General features: G+C 34.4%; 1 protein-coding gene across 2 annotated transcripts in view; it reads left to right on the top strand.

Moving 5' to 3' along the window:
- Window positions 1-985: 985 nt before the first annotated feature.
- The window catches only part of LOC136800178 (adhesion G-protein coupled receptor V1-like), an 81,256-nt gene continuing 70,283 nt past the window's right edge, over window positions 986-11,958 (top strand). For both annotated transcript variants that reach the window (XM_067056794.1, XM_067056793.1), the window contains exons 1-3: window positions 986-1,192; window positions 1,544-1,798; window positions 2,262-2,357. In XM_067056794.1, the coding sequence (XP_066912895.1) occupies window positions 992-1,192; window positions 1,544-1,798; window positions 2,262-2,357 (552 nt within the window). In that variant the 5' untranslated portion in view covers window positions 986-991. The remainder of the gene's footprint in view (window positions 1,193-1,543; window positions 1,799-2,261; window positions 2,358-11,958) is intronic.

Here is an 11,958-nt window from a genome sequence, read left to right as displayed (position 1 = left end):
ATTCGAGCGATTTTACAAATTTCCCCCCTACTAAAATTTATCGGTGGTGAATCAATTTTCCGCTTTTAATAATCATCCAGATTTTCGTATTATTTTGGGCGCTGTGGCAGCGAGAGGAGAGGGGATCAGGCTTTGGTCCAAACGCAATTTTTCAATACAAAAAGAAAATCTACTAATCAAGCCAAATTCTGCTTGAAATAGACCTGTTTTAGGTGATCTAGAAGGGCTAAAATTCTAAAAAATTTGTCTGTTCGCCCCATCTGGTGGTACCTCCTTAGTCGGTATATCATGGCTCTATCCTTTTCAAAGTGGTGTTGCAGCCTCTGTAATTAGCTTGAAGACACTTCTTGGTTCATATATATAAATAAATACTGTCATTTAAACGAATCTAAGTAAGTAATTAAAGGTTCTTTCCATGATTCAAAGACATTAAGGCTGGATAATTTTCAGAAAGCTTTTGGAAGATGTTATGATACTTATTAAATTTTAATGCATTTTGAAGTGTTGTATTATTTGATTCACACATTGAATGGTTCTTTTTATTTTTCATTGATAATCACTTTAATTGAAACAGTATTAAATCTAAGAAATAAATAATTCATCTAAATCCAGCCTTTTCTTCCTCTTATGATAAGAATCCTAATATTTTTATAATATCTTTATCATTTGAAAATTAATAGAAAATCTTCAGGGATTACAAGGAAGAGAAAATTAGATTAAAATTATGGGTTAATGATTTATTATGATGTATTTAGCATTAAATTATGAAAGATTTTATTACATCATTTACGTAATCAAGAAGTATGAAGCCTTACTAGTATGTATATATCATGAAATGGGTTAAACTTTCTATCTATTTCCAATAAGTAAGAATAAATACCAAGATAACTTTTAATACAGATTAACAGTAGAGTTTACCAATTTTCCTATACCGCTCAAAGCAGAGAATGGCATGTTATCAAATCTTTGTATAATTCTTGTTTCAGAAAAAATGAATAATGTGATAAACTTGTTAAACAGCATATCTTTGGTTACCCTGATTCTTTTAACAACACAAATCGGTAGATTCCAATGTCAAAGTTATTTGAATTTCACCCAACAACACTATTATGTGGAAGAAAGAAATGAAGAAGTCAAAATTGAAATTGAACGGTCTGGTGATTTAACCACAAGGATATTTTTCATATGCAAGGTAAAATTTAATGTTTATTGTATTTATCATCTATCGCAACATTCAAATTGCAACGTTCAAATAAAAAACTTTGCAAAGAGCACACCGCAGCACCTAAGCTCTTGAACTTTTAAAGGGAACATAAGTTGCTTGTTTGAGGTATTTCATAAACATATCTGGTATTATTTTAAGATGTAGATGTAGATATAACATTATATCTTTTTAACTTCATTTTTTTAAATGTTCTAGATGTTGAATACAATCTTTCATAAGTTCGAGCTAAGAATATTGGAGTTTTCTTCCTTTTACAAATACTTCTTTCTAAAAATATGCAAGTTTAATCTTAATTACTTTTTGGGTTCATTTTTCTAGTTGGAGGCAAGTGCTTCACAAGATTTCCAAAGTATCAAAGCACCATCAAGTATTGAACCAAATTCTGACAATGGAGAATGTTCATTCATTATCAATGACGATCAACTACCTGAAGGAAATGAAACGTTTGTGGTTTTTATTGAACTAAGAGCTGGACAGGATGTTTCCATGGGTTCAGCGAATGAAACAAAGATTACAATATTGTTGAGTGATGACCCTTATGGTTATATAGGATTTGTTATTCCCGGACAGCAGGTAATGCCTTATAATTCCTTTAAACCCTTATAAGCTTTGCTTTGAACTATCTGGTTTTGGCAAAGTTTGACAATGTTCAGGCTAGTTTTTTTATAAACTGAGCTGATTTATTTTTTAAAGTTGTGAGATTTTAAAACAAGTGTGGTAAATCAATGTCATACGAGTGCTCGATTAGTTAAGAACCAGAGCCATATATCAATATTTAAAAACTTTAAAGTACATCACTGTTGTGAGATTTTATAAAGAAAATCTTTGAAAGATTAATAATCATCCTTAGAAATGTCAACTTAAAGCCATATAATAGGAAATTGCTGATTTTTTTTCATGACAATTATGACTTAAATGGTCTTTCATCTATGGGAGTGGCAAAAGTAGCTACTTGAGCTTAACATCATTTGACTCATATATAATGCAGCTTTTTGCGTAAATTGTTAATGATTATTCTTACTTTCGTTTTTTTCAGATCCTGGTAGAAGAGCCAGTCAATGGCCAACATTCGGTCTATATCAACCTGACAAGATATGGTGGTGATATTGGAGATGTGGGAATATTCTGGCAGGTAAATGAAAGACTTCATTGTTTTTCAAAAACATGTGTGTCATCACAAGCGACTGTCAATACAAACAAAATTGAACGTTCAAGAAAAAAGAATTTTGTTCTGGAATGACTATAAACGTTCTGGAACGTTCCAAGAGCGCTATAAACGTTCTGGAACGTTCCAAGAGCGCTATAAACGTTCAGGAATATCTTAAGATTGTTTTATTTCATCTGTATTTCAAATCGCTTGTGATGACTCATTTTACTTGAAGGGAATTTCACAATGGTTTCATGACCTAATTATAAATGGTCCAATTTAAGTAATTCCCTAGAAAAAGCTAAAATAATTTGTCAGTCCTAATTGTTCATGTGAATTGGGCTTTTCCAGATGAACTCCGTATCCCCCATGTTGAGGATATCGGACATCCAGGGGGTTCTAAATTTCAAATGAATCCGGACATCCAGGGGGTTTCTTGATTTCATGGGTCCGGACATCCAGGGGGTTTCTAGATTTCATGGGTCCGGACATCCAGGGGGTTTCTAGATTTCATGGGTCCGGACATCCAGCTGGACCTCCGGGACCCTCAACTTCCATGTTGAGGATATCGAACATCCAGCATCCAGGGGGTTTCTAGATCTCATGGAGCCCAGGACATCCAAGGGGGGGGGGACCCGTTGAGGATCTTGGACATCCAGGGGGTTCTAAATTTCAAATGAGTCCGGACATCTAGGGGGTTTCTATATTTCATGGGTCCGGACATCCAGCTAGACACCCGGGACCCTCAACTTCCATATTGAGGATATCGGACATCCAGCATCCAGGGGGTTTCTAGATCTCATGGAGACCCGGACATCCAAGGGGGGACCCCGTTGAGGATCTCGGACATCCAGGGGGTTCAGGGCCAAACATTTGAATGGAGTAGACGTACTCTGTATTCCATACTTTGCTTTTTGGTAAGGTAAGGGTTGCGGTACGGTAAGAGTGTGAGAGGCGGAGAATATTGGTCTATTGGATATCCAAACCCCTAAAAGAGTTCCGTTTTTTTTTTAATTTGGCAGTTGTCAAGAGTTGCCACTTTATTTTCCATAAAATATTGTGGTTTTAGCTTATATTTGATCTATTTTATAATGTCTTCAGAAGCATAATTTGCAACCGCATATCCTGACAAATACTTCAGGCGTACAAACTTTTGCGAGTAGAAATTTCGCGTTTTTCACGAATTCTGGCCTTTTTCGCGAAAGTTGAGGTGTTCGCATATTCATTTTTAAAGTCGAAGAGCGACCGTTTTTATCGGATTTAAGGAAAATTTTTATAACATATTCTCACATTTACCCTCTGATTCGGAAAAGTTTATGCTCGCGAAAATCTTTTTCTCAAATTCGAGAAAGTAAATTTCGCAATTTTGCAACCTCATGAAAGTTTGTACGCCTAAAGTAGGTCTTCCAATGTCAAATAGAAGAATATAAATTTTTTGCAATATGTTTTTTTTTCTTTACATAAAATCTATGATGGAATGGACTACCGAAACAGTAACTTTAACAGTAACGTGAGGCGATCAAGTTTGGGTAATTTGTAAATAGTATTATGTACAAAACTAAAAACTGAAAGCAAAAATGCTCCAAAATCCATTTAAAGCTTTTATCCATAACGCTCAACGTTCTCCCCGGGAGCGTACATAGAGAGTGCATGTGTAAAGTTTGATTAATATTTTTAAGGTCTCGTTTTCCATCGAGGGCCTATTTTTGCGGGCCCCGCAAGGGATCCATTTTAACCCCGTTCCCAACGTATCATCGGCTTTTCAAGGTCGTTTTTTGGCTGAAATTTGTCCAATATCTTTTTCTCAAAAATCAGGCTCCGTCACATTCGAAGGTTTACAGTTATGCATCTTGGAGCATCTCGAGAAAAGCTAATAAATGATAGGTAATTGGATAAGTGATTATAGAAAAGATTAAAGTAGGCCAATTTTCTTATAAAAACATGTCTACCAACCAGTATTTCGTGTCTAAACACAAACATTCTTCCAAATTATGACTTAATGTAATGAGCAAATAATGATTTATCTCGTCTAGAATTTGAGTAATTTGGTTAAGAACATCGACCTATGCTTATAAATAGTGATTCTTATAGCTAAAGATGCGTTTTTTTGAGCCGAAAAAAATTTACTTTGAAAATCTGCTTCAGCCATCTTTTACCTACAATGATACTCTACATACTTTCATGCAAAAAATTAGACAAAATTAATGATCCAACTTTTCACAAAGTCCAAATTTGCACAATTTGCTGTTATCTAACGAACGCACTAACGCACCCACGAGCAAGTTCAACCCACGCGCACCCACGAGGGCACGAGCCCACGGACCCACGAACCCACGACACGCACGCAACCCACTTAATTTAGCAGGCTGCGGAAATTCTTCAGCAAATTAAACTGAAAATAAGAACATTTATGAGAGAACATAAGGCTTAAAAAACAAGAACTAAAAAAAGAGTGGACATTCTTATAAAAAGAATACTTCAAATCTTTTTGTCGAAACAGGGAAGATCACGCGATCAGAAAAAAACCTTTTGCTTTCGATCACGCAAACAAATGTGCTTTTGTGGTCAAATCAGCATCTTATCTTTTCTTCCCTGGTTCTCCGAATCTCAGACACTCTCTTTCGAAGATGTTTTTTTCTTTTTTTCGTTTTGTGTACTTTTTGCAAAAAAACAAAAACAGCCGAAGCTCAAAAACTTGAAAAAGAAAATATCGATTGCACAATACTACACGGGAAATTAGTTAGTTTTACTTTTGCATTTCAATGGAAAAAAGCGAAGTACCGCCCGGCAAGATTCTTGGCCCGGGGGGGGGGTGCACTTGGACAAAACAGGTGACGGGTATGTGCGAGCCATGGGTACCCTTTTTCATACCTCAAAAGTCTCTCAAAGGGGTACAAATTCATAAGTTAGTCTCTGAAAGGGTCCCAAAATCACGAAATAATTTCATTCTCGCCAAGGGTCACATTTTTAGAAAATTTGACCAAAATTTGGTGAAAATTTGCCAAAATTTGGAAGAAATTTATTGGTAAAATCTACCAAAACTTAGGGAAAAGTCTCTCTAAGGTTCCCAAAAATATCAAAATTTTGTCTCTCAAAGGGTCGATTTTCGATTTTTCGGCTCGGACATACCCGTCACCTCGCAAACCTAGTACACCCCCCCCCATTGGGATTTGTATATAAAAATTCTATTTCCACAGTGCAGGATCCCGGGAAAGGTACGTTTACCTTATCGGAGAAAAAAGGGGTTATAAGAGACTAATTATTCAGCTAATGTTTGTTTCATTTGCTACTTGTGTTAAAAAAGTGACCAAATTGGAAATTTAAGTCGGGAAATACGACAAATTTTGAAATATTGACCGAGGACAAGTAATAATTAAAAAAAAATTTGGTCGGTCAGGTGAAAGTGACGAAACAAAGTGACAATATTTTCCCCAGACTAAAGCTAAGGCTACACTAGAGCTATTTTCTGCAATCCTTGCATTGCAGCCGCCAGGAGTGTAAAATAGTTTAGCCACATAAAGCAGAAATTTTATTACTTTATTTTGCAAATATTGCCAAAAGAAGAAAATTCGTTAACAAATTCAGTTCGATTGCTCTCGTTCATTTTTTTCTTTCCGGAAGTAATTTCGAACAAACTATCAAAACATTGGAAAATATATTATCTTTAACAATGGAACAAAAGAAAAAAAACAAATTCGAAGAAAAAATCCTTTTTTTATTTTATTTCAATCTCTTTTATCACCAAGAACTAGTATATATAAAAATTTGTCCTCTAGATATATGGATTATCTACAAGTTTTCGTTTTTCATAAAAAAAAAGAATGATTGAAATTGCAGACATGCTGCAACCATAGTACAAGAAAGCCGTGGCTTTCTTATACTATGCTGCAACAAAAAAGATCAGAACAAAATTGGGCATCAAAAGTTAGAACACGAAAACTGACTTTTCTTAAGCAATCTCAAGCAAAACGGAATTTTTACCTCCCAAAATTTTTAAACACAACGGTGGAACACACACCTTCCCGGGCGATATTTGAATTACGGGAAAGGTATATTTTCTATGAAATTGACAAAATATAAATCATAAAAAAACTATGAAATAAAAATTACTTCTCGAGAGTCCAGTTTAATGCAGATAGGAAAACCAATTTTGTTTCTAAATATTTTTTTCATGATCAAAATAGTCAAAAATAAGAACGGAAGATAGAAAAGAAAATAATACAACCGGTACAACTATACCAGACTATACTCCTTTTTGTGAAAACAATTTTACAAGAAGTTCAAACTGGCCAAAAAATAAGAATAATTCAAGAGCAAGCCCAAGGCGGGGCTGTATAGGTCCAAATCACAAATCTGTAAAAGCTCGAGGGGGCTAGATTTAAATCCTTGGAAGGATTTTCAACAAAGGTCAATGGTAGCCTGGGAATCCATGCTATGATTTCTTCTTTGATAAACTGATGGCGAAATGTATAGCATGGTACGGGCTGAGAGTTTGAATTTCTCAGATCCTAATAACGGTTGAAAACATAGCCAATCAAATTTTGTTATTCTTTTACTGGTCACACATTCTTAGAGAAAGCGCAACTGTCGAAATTTGGTTTTTATTTTAGTAAGTGAGGACAGCGCTAAATTCGAATTTCCCACTGTAAAAAATGTGAGTCCAATATTGGACTCACAGCTCGAACCCGTCTTGTGTACATCAAATTATAAAAAAAACACACGACGGTTCTCCTGTCTAGGGTGTATAAGGCTCAGTCTTTTGGAAAAAAATACAGTTTTTGTTTTTTTTCCGTCATTTTAAAATTCTTTAACTAAATATGTACAGTCTAGTCGGATTTCAGAAATGGAAGTTTTTTTTGCATTCAAAAAGGCTGCCGATAATTTTCAAAAAACCGTACCTCTTGAGATTTTCTGATACATAGGGTGATGGAAGAAAGATGAAATTTTACGATAGCATTTGTAAGAAAAAATATCTATCGGGCAAAATTTTCATATTTTTCAATTGAAATCACCCAAAATTGGCGACAATATTGACGTCAAAACTTAAATTTTTGGATTCAAAAAAACTTCCATTTTCGGAAGCCGACATTCGAACAAGCTCAGGGGTCGAGGGAACCAAAAATTCTACAACTTGTGCCATGTGCATAGATTGCTGCATGTTCTCTGCGGGTATGCAACCATTAAAACCTGGTACTCGATGATGGTTCCATGAATTGAGCAAATGTTCCACTGCGTCTTTTGAAATATACAACGTAAGCCAGGATAAACAAAACTTGAATACGGGATCACTTTCATCAAGAGTGTCCGTGATGTCATTAGCTATGATAGTGTCCAATGCACGTTTAAGAGGGTAGTTCACGCGCGTATTCATCTCGGGCCAAAAGCGTTCAATAACGTTGTTTTTCGTCGAAGTTGTCATGCGAAAAGGTTCAGAAGTACCAACAAGCCTATGGTGTGACATAATAGTTTGAGCGAAACTGACAAGACAGAATTCTTGACCATGGTCCATACGCACTTGTTCCCATACACCATAAGTTAACATAGCTGGTCGAAAAATAAATTCGTAAATTATTGGGTTTTTTTAACGGCATTGAAGCGTACTGAGCGTAGCCTGAGAACATCATCATCACCATCAATCATTGCAATCGTGCATCCGTATTTTTGACCAATTTTCTCGTTTTGGTCGCCAAAGTAAGGCGCAAAGTACCGATACAGTTACTGAAGTTTAAGGTATATTGTATTTGTCATCTAAAAAATCAGAAATTTTTACATTTCAGGTTATTTCAAGTTTTGGTTCTCTCAAACAGTCTCAAATTCTTTGTGTTTTTTTCAAACCACATCTCGGCTACACTTTTTTTTATAAGAAAAATTTTACAAGAACAATGAGGCTCAAAATGGCCAAAAATTAAGAACAATTCAAGAATATAAGCCCAAGGCTGAGTTGTCTGTTTTTTGTCGAAAATGGGTCCAAATTAGGTAAAATACGAAAATAGGAAAATTAACCTAAAATACCTAAAAAAAATAAGAACAAAATAAGAACAGTTAGAGGCTGAAAGTGCTAAAAATTAAGAACAGCTTGAGCCTCATGTAGGGCTAGCCCTATGTAGTAACTGGAGAAATACAAAAATATCATCAGTATACTCCGGTAAAAAAATAATGAAACCCCTCAACCACCAACACACCAAAAGATATTTAAAACTATTTTAATATTTTTTGATTTTTTTTCTCTCATAGTGAAATCGTGAAATGACCTCAAACGAAAAATATGTAAATAATAGAAATATGTGCCTCATGCAAATAGTAGACTTATTGTTACTTTCGGAAAGTTATAAATAGACTTAACCATCTCTTTGACTCTATGGAGGAGAGTGTCTATGAGTTTCATTTCATTTCCTTTTCAAATCACGAAGATTGACATGTTCATGGACATACAAAAGATACACGTTTTTTTTTTTATAAGGAACACGTTTATAAGGAACTCGAGGCTGAAAATGGTTCAAAAAATAAGGAATTGTTAAGGAACTGCTCAGGCTGAGAATAAGTGGATTTGAAAATAATGTACCTTATTGGGACTAATTTGACCAAATTTTGATCTTTCAAGGGGCAAAAAGTTCAAAATTTCCTATGTAGTAAGGAACTCCATAAGGAACTTTGAGACTGAAATTCTCTGTAAAAATAAGGAACTCCAGGCTCAGAGCAAAGTTAAGGTTCCTTATAAAAAAAAAACGTGTATTGTAAAATAATAATAAAACCATATTTGGCAAAACCGAGTTTTCCAACTTTGATCTTTCGAAACGTAGTGTAAGATAGCAAAACGCAGTGCAATGTAGCAAAACGTAGTGTAATGTACCAAAACGCAGTGCAATTAAGTATAAAGCATAATGTCTAGAACACAAAAACTTAATTGGCCGCAAAGGTACACTCATGGATACCCTGCCTCGAAGTATAAAGAGGCAAAAAAAGGGTTTTCGAAAATAGAGTTGAAATTCTTTTATTATTGCAGAGGTAGACAAGAGTAAAAGGTTTTACAACTCACACAAAACTACTGTTTACACAACTTCTCATTTAGACTGGAGTCGTTTATAATGCATGTAATAGGGTTGGTGTAATTTAAGATGCACGATCTAACGATTTACGATGCACGATTCGCGATCCGTGCATAAAATATGTTAATTCATGCGTAATTATGGTAATCATGATAAAATATTTAGGCAATTTACAAACTTTCATTCGCTGAAACTCAATTATTTTTAAAAACATCATTTATGTAAGATTATGCAAATTATTCTCTTTTCAATTTAAATTCAGTTATAAATCGTAAGAAAGTGAAGGCCACGTGCATTCACCTTCTGTACTCTCTCTTTTTCATAACTTGAATCAATATAGGGGAATTGTTTACCGAAAGAAAATTCTTTCTCATAATAGAGCACCCGTTTTTTACTTCGTACATTACGGTGCACAAAACATATTGTTCGCCAATATATTTTTTTATTTGCTTTAAGAAAGAAATTCCTATATTCGAATATGATTGTTAAAACTGATGACTGAGGAGAGCAAAAATATTTCTTGTGCATTGTTTACTTTCACTCTCTGTCTATTGTAAGATGTTCACAAGATAGCTTCCATTATCAATATTATGCAAGTTAGTTTTTTTCATAATTTTACGGTCGTAATTATTCGTAGTTCCATTGCTTGCTTATTTTTTCTTTGTTGCATGAATTTACTGTGGTAAACAAAAGCGAGAAAAGATTATGCCATTGTTTTAGAATTATGTTATATAATTTAAGTTTTATGATAATTATTAGGAATAATCAGCATACTTTATGCATGGATCGCGCATCGTGAATCGTAAATCGTTAGATCGTGCATCTTAAATTACACCAACCCCATGTAATACTAATAATAAACACAAATAATGATACGGGATTTAGTTTGTATAAACGACTGGAAGAATCCGGTGTTCCAGCCTTATAGATACCGGGCCTAGCTACGCAGAAACTTGCGTAGCGAGAAAACAATTTATTAAGCAACAACAAACTCTCAAAATAAAATCAACTCAAATGAAACATTTTTAACACACAAATCCACACACATTTTATTTTCAAGAATTTTTTTTGAGCGGGAAAAAATTTTAATTGCGATATTGACACTTTTTTTTTGTTTGGAGTTAGTGCACAAAGGTACTAGACGACTAAAATTTACTTTTTTGCTTTATTTCTAATATGTCTGAATTAGTCGTCTAGCTTGCTAGACTATTTCTCACTTGATTTTATGTTAAAAACAGAAAAGACGTATTTAAAAATTATTCTTTTTAGAAAAGGGCTAAACTTCGTTTCAAGCGGTCCACCCCACCTTAGAAAATCTTTTTCTCTGATAACAATTTTTGTCGTTCTTTTTATCAAATGGATCAAAGGCTCAAAAGACTAAAAACATTGAATTTAAGCCGAAGGCTAGAAGTGAATCTTTAATCTTTCCCGGGCAAGAGAAAGTGTTCCCTTAACAATTTTCGCTGACAATGAATGAAGGATTGAATTTAGTGATATCATTGTTTCCGAGCAGTCATTTTTTCGAAATCTAGCGATAAATGTTATTTTCAATCTGGCGTTTGTATGAAAACCACGCGGCCCGCGCAACTTTGGTAGGATTTAACTTGCTTCAAATCCTACCACGCAGATTCACTTCTAGCCTTCGGCTTTACTTCATTGACTAAAAATCAAGAATTTTTTAAGAATAGCACTCAGCCTCAAATTCTGGCCGGAATATTCATGAGTTCTGTTGAGAAAATTTTGATTTCGTGCCTCTCATTTTGGTTCTACTATGTTTGTGAGCGTTTGAGAAGAAGTATATCTCAGGAAAAAATCTTAATTTTTGAGATGAATTCCAAGGCGAATTCAGGTTAAATGTAGGCTGCACACATCCCCTCTGATAAGTTTTGATATATCAAAACTAATTTGGGGATGCATGCAGCCTAGGTTAAATGAGGCTCATCTCGATTTATGTAATTTTTATTAAAAACAGTGTACCAGTTTTTGGATTTTGTTTACGATAAAAGGGGCCAAACTTAGTGATTTTTGGTGTTTTCTTCTCTCAAAAAAGGTATACGAGATTTTTTTGAGTGACTCGAAAAAGTAAAAACTGCTCAAAGTCATCTGGAAATATTTGAGAATTTTTTTTCGTCATTTTTTCTGACGAATTATTTACCGTTGACCCATATTTTGGAGAAATATCGTGACTTGACAGAAAAATATCGTGACAATGGAAGCGGTACAAAAAAGAAGTCTAAAATGTTCGAAATGGATTACTTGGTTATTGCATTGCCGACATAAAGAAAAATCGTGACATGAACGAAAAAATATCGAGACAATAGACTTTTTGGAAGACACGACATCTAAGCAGCGTGTTTTTAAATTTAAAAACGTTTTGCAGTCAAAAAGTTTTTGGACGGAGACTAATTTTCTAATTTGAAGTTTTTTACAAATTTGAGCTGAAAGTTCCCTTAAAACACTCCCATAAACACAAAATATGAGAAGCAAACAAAAGTCAAAATACTATCTTACTCAAACAGGTTTATTTAGGATTCTTCAAT

The sequence above is a fragment of the Clytia hemisphaerica genome, unplaced genomic scaffold (genome assembly GCF_902728285.1).
Source record: "Clytia hemisphaerica strain Z4C2 unplaced genomic scaffold, Clytia hemisphaerica genome assembly, whole genome shotgun sequence".
Taxonomy (NCBI): domain Eukaryota; kingdom Metazoa; phylum Cnidaria; class Hydrozoa; order Leptothecata; family Clytiidae; genus Clytia; species Clytia hemisphaerica.
The sequence above is the reverse complement of the archived record's forward strand: the minus strand, read 5'-3'. Positions and strand labels throughout refer to the sequence as shown.